General features: G+C 44.9%; 1 protein-coding gene across 1 annotated transcript in view; it reads left to right on the forward strand.

The window, feature by feature from the left end:
* Window positions 1-15215, forward strand: part of GALNT15 (polypeptide N-acetylgalactosaminyltransferase 15) — a 66054-nt gene extending 50839 nt beyond the window's left edge. Inside the window, exon 10 of the mRNA XM_073550724.1 lies at window positions 14633-15215. Coding sequence (XP_073406825.1) covers window positions 14633-14767 — 135 coding nt within the window. The 3' untranslated portion in view covers window positions 14768-15215. The remainder of the gene's footprint in view (window positions 1-14632) is intronic.
* Window positions 15216-23574: the final 8359 nt, after the last annotated feature.

The raw sequence follows: 23574 nt of genomic DNA on the forward strand, positions 1-23574 counted from the left end.
TGCAAGTGCATGCTGGTTAAATGTCTAAGCATGCAACTGGTATTCAAATTTTTCAGATTTTTCCCTCGGCTAAAGGTCTTTGCGCACTTCTTACAGATAACCTTGGCCTGATCATGAGGATTTTGTTCAAAAAAGTGCCACACTGCACTCTTCCTACTTTGGCAGACATTTTGCGGCCTAGCACGCTGTGATCTTTTGACCCTCTGGACAAGCTGTCCAGCAACTCTTTTGATGTTTGGAACCTGTCTTTGGAGTGCTCCGGGCCTGCCAGATAACAGCTGTTGCGATGTCGATGTCTGCTGTGGATGCTCCTCATCTGAGCTATTGGAAGCAGCACCCTCTTCCCCCAATGGATGCCAATCTGGGTCAACAACTGGGTCATCCATCACCTCCTCTTCTATGTCATGTGCACCTTCCTCTGTGTCACCGTGTATGGTGGTATAGTGTGCGGGAAGGGGCACCTGAATCTCATCAGGGTCAGAATCTGGCTCTGTACACTGCGAGGACAATGTAGTGCTCTGAGTGAATGTACCAGCAGAATCATCCATCAGCGGCTGTGCATCAGTGCACTCCATGTCAGATTCATCTTGGCCTGGGTAATTCACCATTTGACTTGATAATCCAGGCATGGTATGTGAAAAAAGCTCCATGGAGTAATCAGTAGTATGGCCTGCATCATCCTTCAATCTTGGTTGGGGTGAAGGACACAAGGAAAGGTGTGGTTCATGAACATGAGCCTCCAATGACGACTCAGTGCTTTTACTTTTTACAACTGAAGAAGAGGAGGCGATAGAGCTGGAGGCTGAGTCAGCAATGTAAGACAAAACTTTTTCCTGATGCTCTGGCTTTAAAAGCGGTTTGCCAACTCCTAGAAAACTAAGCGTTCGAGGCCTTATGTAGCCAGACGATGACGCAGGCTCAACACCTCCTGCATTCGGTCCTATTTTGCTCTTGCCACTACCATCAGATCCACCACCAACACCATCATTACCAGCTGCCAACCCCCGCCCAATTCCACGGCCTCTTCCACCAGCCTTCCTCATTTTTGGTAGAAATGTAGACAAAATCCAACAAACTATATAGTATGTAAAACAAGGTGTCTATAGGACAGGGGAGATTTTGAATTTCTGCACACACTTTTGGACACTGGACACTTTTGGATTGTGTGAGGCCCACTGATATCTGAGCGCTATGTGACAGGCTCGATGGCACAGCTGTGACCTAAGTGACTAGAGGATAAGTGAGAGTTTGAATCTCTGCACACACTTTTGGACACTGGACACTTTTGGATTGTGTGAGGCCCAATGAATATCTGAGCGCTATGTGACAAGCTCGATGGCACAGCTGTGACCTAAGTGACTAGAGAATAAGTGAGATTTTGAATCTCTGCACACACTTTTGGACACTGGACACTTTTGGATTGTGTGAGGCCCAATGAATATCTGAGCGCTATGTGACAAGCTCGATGGCACAGCTGTGACCTAAGTGACTAGAGGATAAGTGAGAGTTTGAATCTCTGCACACACTTTTGGACACTGGACACTTTTGGATTGTGTGAGGCCCAATGAATATCTGAGCGCTATGTGACAAGCTCGATGGCACAGCTGTGACCTAAGTGACTAGAGGATAAGTGAGAGTTTGAATCTCTGCACACACTTTTGGACACTGGACACTTTTGGATTGTGTGAGGCCCAATGAATATCTGAGCGCTATGTGACAAGCTCGATGGCACAGCTGTGACCTAAGTGACTAGAGAATAAGTGAGAGTTTGAATCTCTGCACACACTTTTGGACACTGGACACTTTTGGATTGTGTGAGGCCCAATGAATATCTGAGCGCTATGTGACAAGCTCGATGGCACAGCTGTGACCTAAGTGACTAGAGGATAAGTGAGAGTTTGAATCTCTGCACACACTTTTGGACACTGGACACTTTTGGATTGTGTGAGGCCCAATGAATATCTGAGCGCTATGTGACAAGCTCGATGGCACAGCTGTGACCTAAGTGACTAGAGAATAAGTGAGATTTTGAATCTCTGCACACACTTTTGGACACTGGACACTTTTGGATTGTGTGAGGCCCAATGAATATCTGAGCGCTATGTGACAAGCTCGATGGCACAGCTGTGACCTAAGTGACTAGAGAATAAGTGAGATTTTGAATCTCTGCACACACTTTTGGACACTGGACACTTTTGGATTGTGTGAGGCCCAATGAATATCTGAGCGCTATGTGACAAGCTCGATGGCACAGCTGTGACCTAAGTGACTAGAGAATAAGTGAGATTTTAAATCTCTGCACACACTTTTGGACACTGGACAATTTTTTGATTGTGTGAGGCCCAATGAATATCTGAGCGCTATGTGACAAGCTCGATGGCACTGCTGTGACCTAAGTGACTAGAGGATAAATGAGAGTTTGAATCTCTGCACACACTTTTGGACACTGGACACTTTTGGATTGTGTGAGGCCCAATGAATATCTGAGCGCTATGTGACAAGCTCGATGGCACAGCTGTGACCTAAGTGACTAGAGGATAAGTGAGAGTTTGAATCTCTGCACACACTTTTGGACACTGGACACTTTTGGATTGTGTGAGGCCCAATGAATATCTGAGTGCTATGTGACAAGCTCAATGGCACAGCTGTGACCTAAGTGACTAGAGGATAAGTGAGAGTTTGAATCTCTGCGCACACTTTTGGACACTGGACACTTTTGGATTGTGTGAGGCCCAATGAATATCTGAGCGCTATGTGACAAGCTCGATGGCACAGCTGTGACCTAAGTGACTAGAGAATAAGTGAGATTTTGAATCTCTGCACACACTTTTGGACACTGGACCCTTTTGGATTGTGTGAGGCCCAATGAATATCTGAGCGCTATGTGACAGGCTCGATGGCACAGCTGTGACCTAAGTGACTAGAGAATAAGTGAGATTTTGAATCTCTGCACACACTTTTGGACACTGGACACTTTTGGATTGTGTGAGGCCCAATGAATATCTGAGCGCTATGTGACAAGCTCGATGGCACAGCTGTGACCTAAGTGACTAGAGGATAAGTGAGAGTTTGAATCTCTGCACACACTTTTGGACACTGGACACTTTTGGATTGTGTGAGGCCCAATGAATATCTGAGCGCTATGTGACAAGCTCGATGGCACAGCTGTGACCTAAGTGACTAGAGGATAAGTGAGAGTTTGAATCTCTGCACACACTTTTGGACACTGGACACTTTTGGATTGTGTGAGGCCCAATGAATATCTGAGCGCTATGTGACAGGCTCGATGGCACAGCTGTGACCTAAGTGACTAGAGAATAAGTGAGATTTTGAATCTCTGCACACACTTTTGGACACTGGACACTTTTGGATTGTGTGAGGCCAAATGAATATCTGAGCGCTATGTGACAAGCTCGATGGCACAGCTGTGACCTAAGTGACTAGAGGATAAGTGAGAGTTTGAATCTCTGCACACACTTTTGGACACTGGACACTTTTGGATTGTGTGAGGCCCAATGAATATCTGAGCGCTATGTGACAAGCTCGATGGCACAGCTGTGACCTAAGTGACTAGAGAATAAGTGAGATTTTGAATCTCTGCACACACTTTTGGACACTGGACACTTTTGGATTGTGTGAGGCCCAATGAATATCTGAGCGCTATGTGACAAGCTCGATGGCACAGCTGTGACCTAAGTGACTAGAGGATAAGTGAGAGTTTGAATCTCTGCACACACTTTTGGACACTGGACACTTTTGGATTGTGTGAGGCCCAATGAATATCTGAGCGCTATGTGACAAGCTCGATGGCACAGCTGTGACCTAAGTGACTAGAGGATAAGTGAGAGTTTGAATCTCTGCACACACTTTTGGACACTGGACACTTTTGGATTGTGTGAGGCCCAATGAATATCTGAGCGCTATGTGACAAGCTCGATGGCACAGCTGTGACCTAAGTGACTAGAGAATAAGTGAGATTTTGAATCTCTGCACACACTTTTGGACACTGGACACTTTTGGATTGTGTGAGGCCCAATGAATATCTGAGCGCTATGTGACAGGCTCGATGGCACAGCTGTGACCTAAGTGACTAGAGAATAAGTGAGATTTTGAATATCTGCACACACTTTTGGACACTGGACACTTTTGGATTGTGTGAGGCCCAATGAATATCTGAGCGCTATGTGACAAGCTCGATGGCACAGCTGTGACCTAAGTGACTAGAGGATAAGTGAGAGTTTGAATCTCTGCACACACTTTTGGACACTGGACACTTTTGGATTGTGTGAGGCCCAATGAATATCTGAGCGCTATGTGACAAGCTCGATGGCACAGCTGTGACCTAAGTGACTAGAGGATAAGGGAGATTGGATTTCTTTTAAAAAAGCAGTTTGCGGAGCAGTGGGTAAACAGCAATGCCAGCCTGTCAGGAAGCCTTAAAAGGCAGCCCAACAACCAACACCACTGATACACCACTATATAGCCTCCCCTTGCACTGCACACAGTGACTGGTGTGTTGTGCAGGCCAAATTGCTATCAGCAGCAGAAGCAGTTTTATTTTCTTCTCAGCAGGACAAAAAAAAAAAATGGGATTGCTTTTAAAAAAGCAGTTTGAGGCCCAATGAATATCTGAGCGCTATGTGACAGGCTCGATGGCACAGCTGTGACCAAAGTGACTAGAGGATAAGGGAGATTGGATTGCTTTTAAAAAAGCAGTTTGCGGAGCAGTGGGTAAACAGCAATGCCAGCCTGTCAGGAAGCCTTAGAAGGCAGCCCAACAACCAACACCACTGATACACCACTATATAGCCTCCCCTTGCACTGCACACACAGTGACTGGTGTGTTGTGCAGGCCAAATCGCTAGCAGCAGAAGCAGTTTTTTGGTCTTCTTCCCTGCCTAACGCTCTCCCTACAGAATCAGCAGCAACCTCTCCCTATACTGAGATCGGCAGAAGTAAGATGGCGGTCGGCGTGCACGCCCTTTTATACCCCCTGTGACGCCCACCAAAGCAAGCCAATCACTTGCATGCCCTTCTGAAAGATGGTGGTGACCCGTGCCTATGTCATCACGTTGCCCACAGTGTCCATGGATCCTGATTGGCTGAAAAAGAGCGCAAAACAAACTTTTGAAACGCGACTTTGGCGCGTAAGTCGCCGACCTCGTGGCCGACCTTATCCTAGGGTCGGGTTTCGTTTCATGAAACCCGACTTTGCCAAAAGTCGGCGACTTTTGAATTTTTTCGACCCGTTTCGCTCAACTCTAGTCATTAGGTTATAGGGTCGGATGCCATACTCTGGTGTAATTCCAGCCTTAAAGGGATTCTCCAGGAACAGAAAAATCTAAATAACTGCAGGAAATGTCAGTATAAATATACAGTATTCCTAGATACATTTAATTAGTTTAAGGAGATAATCAGTGGAGAATTAAAATGGCGTCCGCCTTGTTTCACTGAGAGAAACCTGTTCTAGAATGTTAGGACAGGAGCCTGTGAGTAGGTGCAGAAGGAAGCTCCGCTCTCCTTTATATGTAAGGAGATGTGCTCCAGTAATACTACTGGAGATACCAGAACTGCTGAGGTAAGAAGAGGCCGCTCACACTGCTGTGTGCCCTGTCTCTCTAAATAACAATATAAGTATCACCAGATCCCAGCAGCAGAGCTCCTCCTGCACCTGCTCACAGGCTCCTGTCCTGGCCTTCTAGGTTGTTTATGTCAGCGTAACTGTCATGGTTAGGACATGGTTAATGTCCTGTTCTCACAGGGTTAACTTTTGTCGGACTCTCTTTGGATCTGGGAGGGGTATTTATACTCACTCCAGACTAGGATTCCCTGTCAGCTATACTGTTATTCGGGCTGTGTGTCTGACCACCCTGGTGTGCGTGTATACTGCATTGCTTGTTTGATTCCCGTGTATGACCCGGTCTATCCCCTCACTCTGTACGCCGTCTCTCGTTTTGGTACTATTGTCTTCTCCGGTTCTGACCTCCTGGCTTAGCTATTTTTACTCCGTTACAGTTTGTCCCTATTGTACCGTCCATTGCCCGTTCTGGTTTTCTGATCTATTGCTATGTCCTGACTATTCACTCTGTCTAACCCTTTGGTACTGTCCTGCTATCTCGTGCTTTGACCCGGCTTTATCTGATTTACGTCCCTGTCTATGCCCCTTGCTAACTTGTACCATAGTTACCTTTCTAGGAGTTTCCCTGCAGCTCCTAGCTCTGTGGAGCTTAGGTCACGCCCCCAGCAGTCACGTGCTTCAGGTCCTGATAGTCTGAAGCATGCATCATCACCGCTGCTGCCCCGCTCCACAGGTATCTTTGAGCACTGTTTTTGTGCTCAGGACACGCGCACTGGCTCAGTGAGCAAGTGCAGTGCGGTGTTCCTGACATTATAGCTGACCATTTCAGTTTTTTTTTTCCTCTGAAGAAAAAAAAAAGTGTGTTATCCTCATGGATCCCATACAAGCTTTGGCTAATCAGGTCAAGCACCTGATCCAAATGTTCCACAAACTTAATGGGGAACAGCGCACAATGGCCCATATCCAGCAACAGTTGGTGCATACTGTGCAGGGGGCTGTCGCTGCAGGGGCTCTTAGTGCTGGGTATAGACATGTGTCATTGGCATCCCCCGAATCTCCGGTCAAATTGCCAGACCCTTTCTCAGGGGATAAAAAGGAGTTCAGGTCGTACAGAGAAGGATGCAAGCTTTTTTTTCTCTGAGGCCCCGCTCCTCCGGGGATGAGTTCCAGAGGGTGGGGGTCGTCATTTCCCTACTTCGGGGGGCTCCACAGGCATGGGCTTTCTCTCTCTCTTCCTCTGCTCCTGAACGTATGTCTGTGAATTTGTTCTTTGAGGCTCTGGGGCACATTTATGATGAGCCTGATAGAGTATGTCTGGCAGAGGATATGGTGATGAGTGTGACACAGGGGAGGCACTATGCTGAATGGTTCTGCTCAGAGTTTAGACGTTGGACCGCCAAAGTATCCTGGAACGACTCCGCCCTGAGGGGGTTGTTCTGCAGGGGCCTGTCTGACCGTCTGCAGGACGCTCTGGCATTACATCCTCCCCCTGATACCCTGGAGGATGCCATGATGCAGGTGGTCCATATGGACCGGAGACTCCGTGCTAGAGGAATGATGCAACAAGAGTCTCCCTTGTACCCCAAATTGTGTGACACTACACCTGTATCTGAGCCCATGGAGGTTGGGTCAGTCTCGGTTAAGGAGAAAGAGGGAAGGCACCGTAGAGACAATCTGCTATGCTTTTACTGTGGAGCCTCTGAACATTGGAAAAGGAATTGCCCCTCCTGCCCTTCTTCAGAGAAATCATCAGAGAAACGACTGAGTCTGGGCAACAATCGAGGAGGTTGTCCAGACTCCCAGGTACATTTTTTCTCATGTACAAAGATTGTGCTCTAGGTTGAATTGGAACTTGCTGGCGGTCCTGTTATGACCACTGCCTTTGTTGACTGTGGTTCCTCCATTAATCTGATTGATGCCCAAGTTGTGACTCTTAATAAGATAGGGACAGTCAGGTTAAAAGACCCTGTTAAAATTGTGGCTGTGGATTCATCCCCTCTTACCCGGGATGGAACTTGCTTTATGTCTGAAGTTTTTTCTATGAAAATGGGTTCCACTCATGTGGAAAGGTTAAGTTGTTTCGTTATGAATAATCTGCCTGCAGGACTGGTATTGGGGATACCCTGGTTGCAACGTCACAATCCTCTCATTGATTGGGTGAAGGGGGAGATCATCCGATGGGGATGTAATGATAAAGGTCTGTGTTGTAACCCGGTTCCTTTTGTCAATCCGATAAGATCTGTATCTGTGTCGTCTGTCGGTCTGGAGGGTATTCCAGAGTACCTGAGAGACTTTGAAGACGTGTTTTCTGAAAGTGAGGCTGAGGCGCTCCCACCACGTAGACCATTTGATTGTGCTATCGATTTAGTACCTGGAGCCAAATTACCCAAGGCTCGTTTGTTTAATTTGTCCAGGCCTGAGCGCCAAGCTATGAAAGAGTACATCAAAGAGAGCCTTCACAAGGGGCATATTCGGCCCTCGGTCTCACCCGTGGCAGCGGGGTGTTTCTTTGTAAAGAAAAAAGATGGTGGGTTGCGACCGTGCCTCGACTTTCGGGAACTGAACAAAATTACTGTTAAGAACACGTACCCTCTCCCATTGATTCCTGATCTATGCAACCAACTCACGGGGGCCAAATGGTTTTCTAAGCTCGATCTACGAGGGGCTTATAACCTTATAAGGATCCGGGAGGGGGACGAATGGAAAACAGCGTTCCTGACAACTGAGGGGCTGTTTGAAAACCTGCTTATGCCCTTCAGCCTCACTAACACTCCTGCTGTTTTTCAGATTTCATTAATGTTGTTTTTTCTGACTTGATTGGGCGTTATGTAGTCATCTACTTGGATGACATTTTGATATACTCTGAGGACAGTCAGTCACACTTACACCATTTACGTACGGTTCTTATGAGACTCCGGGAGAACCATTTATATGCTAAGCTGGAGAAGTGCTCATTTTTTGTGCAAGAACTGTCTTTTCTGGGTGTAATTGTATCCGGGGAGGGATTCCGCATGGATCCAGGCAAGGTTCAGGCCATTACCGATTGGGTGCAGCCTCATGATCTGAAAGGGTTGCAGCGATTTCTGGGCTTCGCTAATTATTATAGGAAGTACATTAAAGGGTTCTCGCAGGTGGTGAAACCCTTTACGGACCTCACTCTTAAAGGGGCAGATGTAAAAAATTGGTCCGTGGCCGCAAAAAATTCCTTCCTTACATTAAAGAAGTGTTTTACCACAGCCCCTGTGTTGGTACAACCCGATTCGTCAAGACCTTTTATCGTCGAGGTCGACGCTTCAGAGGTGGGGGTGGGGGCAGTATTGTCACAGGGCCCCTCTACCCTGACTAACCTCAAACCGTGTGCCTTTTTCTCTAAGAAGTTCTCTTCGGCCGAGAGAAACTATGATGTCGGTAACAGGGAATTGTTATCGGTTAAATTGGCCTTCGAAGAATGGAGGCATTTTTTGGAGGGGGCCGCTCATCCCATTACGGTCATCACTGATCATAAAAACCTGGCCTATATCGAGTCTTCTAAGAGATTGACCCCCAGACAGGCTCGGTGGGCACTTTTTTTTTCTCGATTTCATTTTACCATCACGTTTCGACCAGGGTCTAAAAATGTAAAGGCAGATGCCTTATCCCGAAGTGTTGATTCTGTGTCCTCTCCAGAACCTCCTTCCTCCATTCTTCAACCCGGAGTGGTTGTAGCTGAAATCTCCTCTGAGTTACAGAGAGAGATTCTGGAAGCACAAGCACAAGCTCCCAGGAATAAACCCCCAGGTAAATTGTTTGTACCCGAACAATTCCGTCTCACACTCCTTCAAGAATTTCATGATTCTGTGTTAAGTGCACACCCTGGTATTGCAGCTACCCAGTGGGCAGTAGCTAGGGGTTTTTGGTGGCCCTCTATGGGTACTGATGTAAAAAAGTTTGTAAATACTTGTGGGGTGTGCGCATGCTCTAAAAGCTCTCAGGTCCTGCCGGCCAGGGAATTGGTGCCTTTGCCAATTCCGGATAAACCATGGACACACCTGTCCATGGACTTTATCACTAATCTTCCATCTTCCAAGGGCAACTCAGTGGTATGGGTAGTGGTTGATAGATTTTCTAAGCAAGCCCACTTTGTGCCATTACCTGTGTTACCATCTGCTGAAACCTTGGCCCGCTTGTTTATACAGCACATTGTTCGATTGCATGGAGTGCCTGTGAACGTGGTGTCGGACAGGGGTGTGCAATTTGTGGCCAGGTTTTGGAGAGCGTTTTGTATGAAGTTGGGGGTCACTGTTATGAATGAGTCACCGAGGAGGAAAAAACAAAAAGCAAGCTAAGCCCAGAAAACCGGAGCGTTGGTAACTAGCGGATTGCAGACCCCTGATCCTATCCACACAACTAGCAGTAGCCGTGGAACGTGCCTACGGTGGTCCTAGATGCCTCGTCACGGCCGGAGAACTAAATAAGCCTAAAGAAAGAAAGGGAAAATCTAAACTGCCCCAGAGCAGACCCCAAAGCAATAGACAGCCCCCAACATGTATTGTCGGTGAAACAAGATGAAAACACAAACACAGATAGAAAGATAGGCTGAGCAAACGATTGGGCCCTCACTAACTAGAAAGGACAGGAAAGAAAAGCTGCTGTCTGCAATCACGCAAAAAACCCTGCCAAAATGTCCAACACATCTGAAAAAAAAAAGCCCTGAAGTCGCTAGACTTCAATTCCCTATATCAGCACTCAGGTATATTCTGAAGACAGAGCAAAAGAGATCAACTGATCAGAGACAAAATGGGGATTCAGCCCAGTCCCAGCCAGGGCTGGCTGAACACACAAAAAACTGAACAGACCAACAAAATCAAGTGTGAACATTAGCAAAAACACTTAGCTTTGAGAAGGCAGGAACCAAACTGGAAACCAGAAGCCACAGTCAGGAAAAATCACCAGCAAGAAACTAGGGAGTCGGCTGCCTTAAATCCAATCAGAAACTCCTGATGTCCAATCGCAGTCCTCTTCCTCAGGTGGCCGGTCTCTGCCATTTAGATCAGCTTCATTACCTCCCTTCACCAACAGAGGGAGTCCAGATAGAGAACTCACTACTCCTCTGTCAGCACAGCCAGCTCCATAACCCTCACCAGAAGCCAGAGGCAAACCCGAAAATGAGCTCACAACAGGTCACGTTGTCATTCTCCTCTGCCTATCACCCGGAATCCAATGGACAGACTGAATGCACCAACCAGTCGTTGGAGCAGATTCTGAGGTACCTGGCCTCCTCCAGACAGGAAGACTGGTGTGAGGTATTGCCCATGGCAGAATTTGCATTCAACTGTCGTCTTAATCAGTCTACCGGAAAGTCTCCCTTTCAGGTCAATTATGGGTTTGTTCCGCAGTTTGGGGAATTTTCCCGTATGGATTCGGATTGCCCTGGTGCCGTGGGGATGGTACAACAGTTAAAAACCCTCTGGAGGGAGGTGCAGGGGAACATCTCCAAAGCCCAGAAGAAGTACAAACATTTTGCGGACAGGAGGAGGGGGTTGGCTCCTGCGTTAACAGTGGGGGAAAAAGTCTGGTTGTCCACCCGTAACATCAAACTTAAAATACCCTCTATGAAGTTGGGCCCAAATTTATTGGCCCATACAAGATTGTAGAGGTGATCAACCCGGTGGCATAAAGATTACAGTTGCCCACCTCCTTCAAAATATCTAACGTCTTCCACAGGTCCCTATTAAAACCTGTGGGGACAGTTAGAGACGATCCCTCATCTGTGGCTCCACCAGTGTTGGTAGAGGGTCAACTGGAGTATGAGGTAGGGCGCATCATTGATTCACGGTGGGTGCGCTGGAGACTTCAGTACCTTATTCATTGGAAGGGATATTCCGTTGAGGATTGGTCATGGGTTCCGGCCAGTTCGGTGCACGCTGATTGACTGGTGCGGGCTTTTCATGCCAGATACCCTAAGAAACCTGGGGGTCCAGTGGCCCCCCATTAAGAGGGGGGTACTGTCATGGTTAGGACATGGTTAATGTCCTGTTCTCATAGGGTTAACTTTTGCCGGCCTCTCTTTGGTTCTGGGAGGGGTATTTATACTCACTCCAGACTAGGATTCCGTGTCAGCTATACTGGTATTCTGGCTGTGTGTCTGACCCCCATGGTGTGCGTGTATACTGCATTGCTTGTTTGATTCCCGTGTATGACCCGGTCTGTCCCCTCACTCTGTACTCCGTCTCTCGTTTTGGTACTATTGTCTTCTCCGGTTCTGACCTCCTGGCTTGGCTATTGTTAGTCCGTTACAGTTTGTCCCTATTGTACCGTCCAATGCCAGTTCTGGTTTTCTGATCTATTGCTACATCCTGACTATTCGTTCTGTCTAACCCTTTGGTACTGTCCTGCTATCTCGTGCTTTGACCCGGCTTTATCTGGTTTACGTCCCTGTCTATGCCCCTTGGTAACTTGTACCGTAGTTACCTTTCTAGGATTTTCCCTGCAGCTCCTAGCTCTGTGGAGCTTAGGTCACGCCCGCAGCAGTCACGTGCTTCAGGTCCTGATAGTCTGAAGCATGCATCATCACCGCTGCTGCCCCGCTCCACAGGTATCTTTGAGCACTGTTTTTGTACTCAGGGCACACGCACTGGCTCAGTGAGCAAGTGCAGTGCGGTGTTCCTGACAGTAACAAGATGGCTGCCATTTCAATTCTATAGTAATTATCTCTCTAGGCAAAACAGTCGTGATTTGCTAATTAAATGTATTTAGGAATTTATTTAAAATGACAGTTCCTTGATTTTTTTTCTTTTTCCGGAGAATTCCTTCAAGCCCTGACAAACTTTCTGTACTGTTATTATGCTGTCCAGTCCTTGTTCACCATCTGTTTCCTTTAAGTTTTCTCCTTCCTATGAGAAGTACGTTAGACTCAGCAATACTTTCTGAGCGTACCGTACGATGAATACATTGCACTCTGCTGTTTTGTTTTTTATTTCTTTTTTATTTTGTTCTGCTATTAAAAATACACTTTTGGGCTTATTAGTGTTAATATCTTCATTATTACTGCAAATGTTTGTCACCATACTATGAATCTTTGAGCATCTAACAGTAATACTTATAATTTGTATTACATAAATCAATAGTACACGTGAAAATGTCTCTATACTCATGTGCAGGACATTGTAGGACCTTAGGTATCCATGATTACGACCAACAGCAACTAGCAAAGTAACTGTCACTATATCAGTGGTCGTAACCATGGATATCTAAGGTTCTGCAATGCCCTGTAAATGAGGAAAGAGACATAGCGAAATAGGAAAAACTATACTACATTTCTAATTGGAGGTATTTGCTAATATTATTATTACACCTACTACATATTGGGCTGGGATCTTGGAGATGGGAATACCCCTTTAAGTGTCTACTGGGTCTTCACTAGGGCCTCTAGTGGTGAGGATAGGCCAGACTGCAGGTAGTTGCTAGGTATCAGGTCAGTCCCTGGGACTGCCATTGCTGACCAGAGGGTCAGAGGCGTGGGTACGAGGTACAGGACGATGAGACAGAAATGTAATCAGATGGTCATTGGTTGAGGCAGGCAACACGGGTTCACAGTGCAAAGCTTGAGTAAGGGATGGAAAAGTCAGACAGAGCGGGTAAACAGGCCAGGTCAATAACGGTAGACAGAATATGGAGAAATGCATAAACAAGGTGCTATCAGGCTAGGAACCAATGTTCAGGCAGAGAGTGGTGGGAGGAGCTGTCTAATATAGACCCTGCTGGGAAGGTATAGGTCAGGGAACCTAATCTCTGCAGTACACAGCAGGGTTAAATTCCTGCAGAGACTGGCAATGCGTGCCTAAGGCCACATGGAAACTGCATGCTGATACAGCAGTGCTGAGAAGTGCTGCAAATGGCAAATTCAGTGAGACACGGCCTGACATGAGGAGAAGCCGCATGGTGACCATGGTGAGTAGGGCGACTCAGAGGAGGCATGCAAGTTACTGCCATGACAATTGTCATGATCCATGCTGGATCATGTCAGATAAAAACACAAGTAACCTTTTTTTCTGTGAGCTGTTTGCTCAGGGTTGGTTTTGCCCCCGGTGGCCATTAAGGGTTATTACACAGTGGTGTCTTTTTCCTAGTTTTGCCCCAGGTGGCCATTAGGGTCATTGCACTTTTGTAGTTTCAGTTTAGTTTGCCCCCGGTGGTGGTAAGTGTCATTGCACATGATAATTAAGCAGGTGTGATTCCTCTGGCTTACTATAAAGGTGTGTCATGTGCTCTCACTGATTGTTGGTGTTAGTATTCATTTCTAACCATCCTTGGTGGAGGAAGGAGCTAGTGAGAGAGTTCCTTGCAGCACTGACAAGGCCTGGTGAGGTTGCAGCAAATCTGGAGGAAAAGCTGCATTCTGGTGGTGAACTCTTGCTAGGAGCAAGAGCAACAGAGCAGAGCTAAGTGGTGTTCCCTGTTTTGTCACTTTCCCTTGTGTGTGTTTCAGTGCAGTGGTGGGATTCGTTTCTGCACCGGCCATTACACTAGAAAGGGGTAGGTGCAGGGCGAGCTAGGGTTTAAAGGTATCCTGAGCAGCGTCGGGTGCGGAACCGGCCTAGGGATCAGTAAGAGTGTAGAGACACTGACTCAGGGGAGTGCAGGAGGTCTCCATGTCCCTTCTCCCTATCGCAGGGCCCACCATTGTTATTGTTTCCCTGGTGTTTCCCCTTATTATTTAAATTTGCCCTGCTGGACGTGGTGGATCCGGTTTTACATGTGTTTCTGAAATTCGCCTGCTGGAGGCAGTATATCCGGCTGCACGTCTTATTATTTAAATTCGCCCTGCTGGAGGCGGTGTATCCAGTCACACGTCGATCGTGACAACAATGATAAATTCTCGTGGAGAAAGAAGCAGATTTTTCTGATGAGATATATTACAAAGTTGCTTATTTTCATGTGTACTATTGATGCATGAAACAAAAATTAAAATATTGGTTATTCTTTAAGTAATAATACAGAAGTCCATTTTATATCAATTGCATTTTTTATAAATTCTACTTAATATACATTATGTGATATTATTTTCTTTTGCAGGCTGGATTGATGATTCATATTTCTACTGGCAAATGCATGGCACCAAGGAAAACACAGACTGGCAACACACTTCTATTCATTAAACCATGTCATTATAGCCAAAGGAACCAAATCTGGAAAATTATACCAAAATGAGCAAGTCATGCACCATGTACCTTTTATTGTATGTTAATTTGACTAATATATAAAGAGGTATTCCCATCTCCAAAATCCTATCCCAATATGTAGTAGGTGTAAAAAAATAATATTAGCAAATACCTCCAATTAGAAATGTAGTATAGTTCTTCTGATTCGCTATGTCTTACCCCATGTGCAGGTATTGCAGCAGCTTAGGTATCCATGGTTACAACCACTAACAACTAACTAACTACCTGTCACTATATGAGTGGTCGGTACCATGGATACCTAATCTACTGCAATGCCTGCACATGGGGTAAGCAACTTTCTGCATATGGGGATAGGATCTCAGAGATGGCTATACCCCTTTAAGGAATGTTCTATGAGTTCCAATATACAACTGTTGTGCATTATGTTCCTATTATTGTAGTAGAGTATTCCAGCTACATAAAGGTGAAACAAAATATTTTCATATTGACTTTAAATGTTGCATGACTTTTACATGATTATCCTACAAATAGGTGGACCAAGGATTAAAAAAATCATAAGTGCAGCTTGTTCATCTGCATAGGGACCCACTGGCCAAAAGAGCAGAAAGTAGCTTCCTATTGATAGGAATCTTTCATTACACTTATCATTGGAATAAATGAAGTCTAGGATGAGCACCTTACTCTCAATAAGCAGGCCAACTATATACAGTATTAACCCCTTTCTGCCATAGGATGTACTATCCCGTCCATGTGCCCTGGGACTTAATTCCCAGGGACGGGATAGTACGTCATAGCGATCAGCGGCGCTCACGGGGGGAGCGCAGCTGATCGCGGCCGGATGTCAGCTGATTATCACAGACCCGCCCTATAAAACTGTCCCACTAGTTAACCCACTTAGCAAACCCCTTAAAAAATAAAAAACAAAGCAAAAAATAATGCTTTATTGTCATACCACTGAACAAAAAGTGCAATAACGCGCGATCAAAAAGACGGATATAAATATCCATGGTACCGCTGAAAACGTCATCTTGTCACGCAAAAAACGAGCCACTATACAGCGTCATCGGCGAAAAAATAAAAAAGTTATAGCTCGCAGAATAAAGTGATGCAAAAATAATTATTTTTTATATAAAATTGTTTTCATTGCATAAAAGCGCCAAAACATTAAAAAAAGACATAAATGAGGCATCGCTGTAACTGTACTGACCCGAAGAATAAAACCGCTTTATCAATTTTACCACACGTGGAACGGTGTAAACGCCCCCCCCAAAAAAAAATAAATTCAAGAAACGCTGGATTTTGTTCATTCTGTGTCTAAAAAATCGGAATAAAAAGTGATCAAAAAATGTCACGTGCCCGAAAATGGTACCAATAAAAACGTCAACTCTTCCCGCAAAAAAATAAGTCCTCACATGACTCCGTGGGTCAAAATACGGAAAAATTATAGCTCTCAAAATGTGGTGATGCAAAAACTAGTTTTACAATAAAAAGTGTATTTTAGCGTGTGACAGCTGCCAAACATAAAAACCCACTATAAATAGTAAATCAAACCCCCCTTTATCACCCCCTTAGTTAGGGAAAAATAATAAAATTAAAAAAATGTATTTATTTCCATTTTCCCATTAGGGTTAGGGCTAGGGCTAGGGCTGAGAATAGATTTAGGGATGTGCTGGGGTTAGGGTTGGAGTTAGAATTGGGGGGGTTTCCACTGTTTGGGCACATCAGGTGCTCTCCAAATGCAACATGGCGTCTGATCTCAATTCCAGCCAATTCTGCGTTGAAATAGTCAAATGGTGCTCCTTCCCTTCCAAGCTCTGCCATGCGCCCAAACAGTTGTTTACCCCCACATATGGGGTATCAGCCTACTTAGGACAAATTGCAAAACAACTTTTGGGGTCCAATTTCTCCTGTTACCCTTAGGAAAATAAAAAATTTGGGGCAAAAATATCATTTTTCTGGAAAAAAATAGGATTTATTTTCACGCCCAGGCGTTATAAACATCTAGATAAGTTCCATGGGGGGGTCTAGTTTCCAAAATGGGGTCACTTGTGGGGGGTTTCCACTGTTTAGGTACATCAGGGGCTCTCCAAAGGCAACATGACACCCGCAGACCATTCCATCAAAGTCTGCATTCCAAAACGTCACTACTTCCCTTCCGAGCCACGGCGTGTGCCCATATAGTAGTTTTCTCCCACATATGGGGTATCAGCATACTCAGGACAAATTGGACAACAACTTTTGGGGTCCAATTTCTCCTGTTACCATTGGGAAAATAAAAAAATTGGGGACTAAAAGATCATGTTTGTGGAAAAAAATATAATTTTTTTATTTTCACGCCCGGGCATTATAAACTTCTGTGAAGTCCTTGGGGGTTCAAAGTGCTTACCACACATCTAGATAAGTTCCTTGGGGGGTCTAGTTTCCAAAAAGGTGTCATTTGTGGGGGGTTTCCACTGTTTAGGCACATCAGGGGCTTTCCAAACGCGACATGGCGTCCAATCCCAATTCCAGTCAAAAACGTCAAATGGTGCTGCTTCCCTTCCGAGCTCTGCCATGCACCCAAATAGTGGTTTACCCCCACATATGGGGTATCAGCGTACTCAGGACAAATTGCACAATAACTTTTGGGGTCATGTTACCCTTGGAAAAATGAAAATTGAGGGTGAAAAGATTATTTTTTGTGGAAAAAATATGATTTTTTAATTGTACGGCTGTATGTTATAAACTTCTGTGAAGCCTTTGGGGGCTCAAAGTTCTCACCAAACATCTAGATAAGTTCCTTGGGGAGTCTAGTTTCCAAAATGGTGTCATTTGTGGGGGGTTTCCACTGTTTTGGTACATCAGGGGCTTTCCAAACGCGACATGGTGTCCGATCTCAATTCCAGACAAAAAAGTCAAATGGCGCTGCTTCCCTTCCGAGCTCTGCCATGCGCCCAAATAGTCGTTTACACCCACATATGGGGTATCAACGTACTCAGGACAAATATGCACAATAACTTTTAGGGTCCTGTTACCCTTGGGAAAATAAAAATTGGGGGTGAAAAGATCATTTTTGTGGAAAAAATATGATTTTTTAATTATACGGCTGCACGTTATAAACTTCTGTGAAGCTCTTGGGGGTTCAAAGTTCTCACCACACATCTAGATAAGTTCCTTAGGGGGTCTAGTTTCCAAAATGTGGTTACTTGTGGCGGGTTTCCACTGTTTAGGTACATCAGGGGCTTTCTAAACATGACATGGCATCCGATCTGAATTCCAGCCAATTTTGCATTGAAAAAGTCAAACGGCTCTCCTTCCCTTCTGAGCTCTGCCATGCGCCGAAACAGTGGTTCCCCCCCACATATCAGGTTTCAACGTACTCAGGAGAAATTGCACAATAACTTTTGCAGTCCAATTTCTCCTGTTACCCTTGGTAAAATAAAAAAAATTGGACCTGAAGTAATTTTTTGGTGAAGAAAAGTTAAATGTTCATTTTTTTTTTAAACATTCAAAAAATTCCTGTGAAGCACCTGAAGGGTTAATAAACTTCTTGTTTTGAGCACATTGAGGGGTGCAGTTTTTAGAATGGTGTCACTTTTGAGTGTTTTCTATCATATAGACCCCTCAAAGTGACTTCAAATGTGATGTGGTCCGTAAAAATAAAATGGTGTTGCAAAAATGAGAAATCGCTGGTCAACTTTTAACCCTTATAACTTCCTAACAAAAAAAAAATTTTGGTTCCAAAATTGTGCTGATGTAAAGTAAACATGTGGGAAATGTTATTTATTAAGTTTTTTTTGTGCCATATCTCTGTGATTTAAGGGCATAAAAATTCAAAGTTGGAAAATTGCAAAATTTTCAAAATTTTCGCTAAATTTCCATTTTTTTCACAAATAAACGCAAGTTATATGAATGAAATTTTACCACTAACATGAAGTACAATATGTCTCAAGAAAACATTGTCAGAAACACCGGGATCCATGGAAGCATTTCAGAGTTATTACCTCATAAAGGGACAGTGGTCAGAATTGTAAAAATTGGCCCGGTCATGAACGTGAAAACTACCCTTGGGGGTTAAGGGGTTAACAGGTCTATATACAGTCATGGCCGAAAGTGTTGAAACCCTTGAAATTGTTCCAGAAAATTAATTATTTCTCCCAGAAAATTATTGCAATTACACATGTTTTGTTATACGCATGTTTATTTCCCTTGTGTGCATTGGAACCACAGAAAAACAGGAAAAGAAAGGCAAATTGGACATAATTTCACACAAAACCCAATAAATGGGCCAAACAAAATTGTTGCAGATATTTGTTAAGTGATCTTTAATACAACACTTTGGTTGCTTATACAGTTGTGCTCAAAAGTTTACACACCCCAGCAGCATTATTGCTTTCTTGGCCTTTTTTCAGAGAATATGAATGACAACGCTAAAACTTTTTCTCCACTCATGGTTGGTGGTTGGGTGAAGCCATTTAATGTCAAACTACTGTGTTTTCTCTTTTTAAATCATAATGACAACCCAAAACATCTAAATGACCTGGATCAAAAGTTCACATACCCGGGTGATTTTGGCCTGATAATATGCACTGAAGTTAATGCAAGTGGGTTTAATGGCTACTAAAGGTAACATCCTCACATCTGACCTGTCTGCTTGTAATCAGTGTGTGTGCATAAAAGCTGAGTGAGTTTCTGGGATTCAGACAGACTCTTGCATCTTTCATCCAGCCACTGCACCCCCTACCTGCTGGCATCGATGGGTCTTCTTCTGGTGCGATATTACAGGCTGGCTAATCAAAAGATGAGTTGGGGACACTGTAAGGTAAGTGGCCATTCACTGGGCACCAGACCTGCAGCAACAGATTATTAGGGTATGTGCACACGTAGTTCTTAGGTGCTGCGGATTTCTCCCTGCGGATTTTGTAAAATCCGTAGGTAAATTTCAGGCCAAAAGACCTGCGGTTTACCTGCGGATTAGGCTGTGGTTTTGCTCTGCTGTTTATCACCTCTACAATGGAGGAGATGGTAAACTGCAGCGGAATCCACAGAAAAGAAGTGACATGTCATTTCTTTCTGCGGATTTGAAACCGCAGCAAAACCGTGCGGAAAATTCCGCAGCATGTGCACAGCGGTTTTCATTTTACATAGAGTAAAATGGTACTGTACAACGCAGCAGATTCTGCTGCGGACCCGCAGGGCCAGAAACGCTGCGGATCCGCAGCAGAATCCGCAACGTGTGCGCACACCCTTAAGGTTGCTGGACTGGATCGAGTCGATTTGCATATTCTCTATAATGTTGATTCTAGTATAACCCCCTCCCGCAAATATTATTTAATGAAGAATTGTAGCAGAATTGGAAACCAGATGGAGAAAATGTACACAGGCCAACATCTATGTTTTTCTGTCTACGAAGCAAAATGTTTTTCTAATTGTACAGAGTAGGTAACACTGTATAGATTTGTAAGATGCTGTAATTAACAATTTGTTACGCTGTACTTACCCATGCATTGGACAAATGGATTTAATTCTTGTACATTCAGGAAATATTTCTTTATTTTACAGTGTGTTTTTATGAAACTCAAATGCTGAGTAACTCTGTAAATACATATTATATTGCTCTTGTGGTGTTTGAGTCTCTTAGATTCCAAAGATGCATTTGAAATTCAAATAGTAGTAATTTTAAGCAGTCATTGGGAAAGTTTTTTCCAATTACATAAGATTGTAGGTACTAAATCATAAGAACAAACCCTGTGGAGATATTGCGCCTGCAAGGAATGTTAGGGGATTTTAGATCTGGAGCCTGAAGAATAATAACTGGAGCCTGGGAATAACTGGTTCTTATTAAGGATCGGTAAAAGTAAATTGATGTATCTATGTAATAAATTTTTTTTACCACTTAAATAAAAAGAATCTATAGGTTTGGTGTCTAAGAACTTGTAATGACCTGGAGAATCATAATGGCAGGTCAGTTTTAGCATTTGGTGAACATGTTTATAAAAAAAAAAGCAGTTGTGGAATTGCATCCTTTTGCAATTTCACTGCACTTGGAATTTTTTTCCTGTTTTTCAGTACACAATATGCTATAACCAATGGTGTCGTTCAAAAGTACAACTCATCCTGCAAAAAACAAGCCCTTACATGGCCATACTGATGGAAATATAAAAGTTATGGCTCTGGGAAGCACGGGAGCAAAATACAAACGCAAAAACTAAAATGGGCTGCGGCGTGAAGGGGGTTAAGCAACCGACACACTTTGAATTACTGTCGGCTGACCCATGGTTTGGGCTGATCGTTCAGCAGGCAGATATCCTGCCTGAATCTCCCATCATACACAGGCGCGCTCCTGGTGGCTACTTATCTCTAGAGAACAGCATTTCCAAATCAAACATGCCATATCCTTAACACCGCTGCCTGACAATACACAGACCCTGAACCGTCAATCAACTGAAAGACGCTGGTGCTGGGTGGCAAAACAACCTAAGGAGGCTGGGGCTTCTTACGTGTTCTGTCAAACCCAGAGCACTTGACACCCCCATTCGTATATGAATTAAAACTGATTACTCAGAAATACAGCAATGTATAGGAGATATAAAAAGGTCTATGGATCTACATTTAGCCATATATGCGGTTTATGAGAGGGGGTAAGGGTTGATCTTAGTGACAGATTCTCTTTAAGTACAACTTACTCTTTCTTTCAGAGATAATTACACTATGCATTAAGGGGGTTTGGTGCATATCATTTGGCCTATAATCAAAACCTCCAATTACAGATGCCGTTCTACAGCCTATTATTTTACCAGTCACTTAATTCGTCATGCTTTACTATTCAGACAACCTCGTCTCAATCAGCATGTTTTTCCCAAGTAAAATGGCAACACGTATACTCGCCTCCGATGCTGGCGCCATTCTAGAGGTGTCAGCACTCGCTCTCCTGGTGCTTGAGTCACATTATGTCATGTGAACCCTGTGCCCAATCAGTGTGGGCTTCACTCTCCCCGCGTTATTGTGAATCAAACACCAAGAGAAAGTGAGCGGCCAGTTGCAGCTCTGACCCTCTTAATGTCTGATTCATCCAAAGGTGGGGAGAGGGAAGCCAGCGCTGAATCACATGACAAAGTAAAGCTTGTTCCAGGAGAGCGAGTGCAGACACCGCTGGAACAGTGCCAGCACTGGAGGCGAGTAAGTGTACTGTGGGCAAATGGGTCGCCCTCCCAGGGCCGTGGGGTACTCGGTACCGGGCCGGTGTCAGGTGGATGTGTCACAGCGGCGGTGACCCGGTCCGTGGCCCTGGGCGCCCAAGTAATCAAAGAGAGTTTGTAATATAGTTTAAGTGGAATGGAATAGTTCGTGACTCCACCTGTGGTGTTCGGCAAGGGAGGTGTTAAGCCGACGCTGCAGACTAGAGTTGAGCGAAACGGGTCGAAAAATTTCAAAAGTCGCCGACTTTTGGCAAAGTCGGGTTTCATGAAACGAAACCCGACCCTAGGATGAGGTCGGCCACGAGGTCGGCGACTTACGCGCCAAAGTCGCGTTTCAAAAGTTTGTTTTGCGCTCTTTTTCAGCCAATCAGGATCCACGGACACTGTGGGCAACGTGATGACATAGGCAGGGGTCACCACCATCTTTCAGAAGGGCATGCAAGTGATTGGCTTGCTTTGGTGGGCGTCACAGGGGGTATAAAAGGGCGTGCACGCCGACCGCCATCTTACTTCTGCCGATCTCAGTATAGGGAGAGGTTGCTGCTGATTCTGTAGGGAGAGCGTTAGGCAGGGAAGAAGACAAAAAAACTGCTTCTGCTGCTAGCGATTTGGCCTGCACAACACACCAGTCACTGTGTGTGCAGTGCAAGGGGAGGCTATATAGTGGTGTATCAGTGGTGTTGGTTGTTGGGCTGCCTTCTAAGGCTTCCTGACATTCCTGCATTGCTGTTTACCCACTGCTCTGCAAACTGCTTTTTTAAAAGCAATCCCAATTTTTTTTTTTTTGTCCTGCTGAGAAGAAAAAAAAACTGCTTCTGCTGCTAGCGATTTGGCCTGCACAACACACCAGTCACTGTGTGTGCAGTGCAAGGGGAGGCTATATTGTGGTGTATCGGTGGTGTTGGTTGTTGGGCTGCCTTTTAAGGCTTCCTGACAGGCTGGCATTGCTGTTTACCCACTGCTCTGCAAACTGCTTTTTTAAAAGCAATCCAATCTCCCTTATCCTCTAGTCACTTTTGTCACAGCTGTGCCATCGAGCCTGTGACATATCTGCCATCGAGCCTGTGACATAGCGCTCAGATATCAGTGGGCCTCACACAATCCAAAAGTGTCCAGTGTCCACAAGTGTCTGCAGAAATTCAAAATCTCCCCTGTCCTATAGACACCTTGTACCTTGTTTTACATTACTATATAGTTTGTTGGATTTTGTCTACATTTCTACCAAAAATGAGGAAGGCTGGTGGAAGAGGCCGTGGAATTGGGCGGGGGTTGGCAGCTGGTAATGATGGTGTTGGTGGTGGATCTGATGGTAGTGGCAAGAGCAAAATAGGACCGAATGCAGGAGGTGTTGAGCCTGCGTCATCGTCTGGCTACAAAAGGCCTCGAACGCTTAGTTTTCTAGGAGTTGGCAAACCGCTTTTAAAGCCAGAGCATCAGGAAAAAGTTTTGTCTTACATTGCTGACTCAGCCTCCAGCTCTATCGCCTCCTCTTCTTCAGTTGTAAAAAGTAAAAGCACTGAGTCGTCATTGGAGGCTCATGTTCATGAACCACACCTTTCCTTGTGTCCTTCACCCCAACCAAGATTGAAGGATGACGCAGGCCATACTACTGATTACTCCATGGAGCTGTTTTCACATACCATGCCTGGATTATCAA

This window comes from Dendrobates tinctorius, unplaced genomic scaffold (assembly GCF_039654945.1).
Source record: "Dendrobates tinctorius isolate UK_male_01 unplaced genomic scaffold, ASM3965494v1 ptg000167l, whole genome shotgun sequence".
Taxonomy (NCBI): domain Eukaryota; kingdom Metazoa; phylum Chordata; class Amphibia; order Anura; family Dendrobatidae; genus Dendrobates; species Dendrobates tinctorius.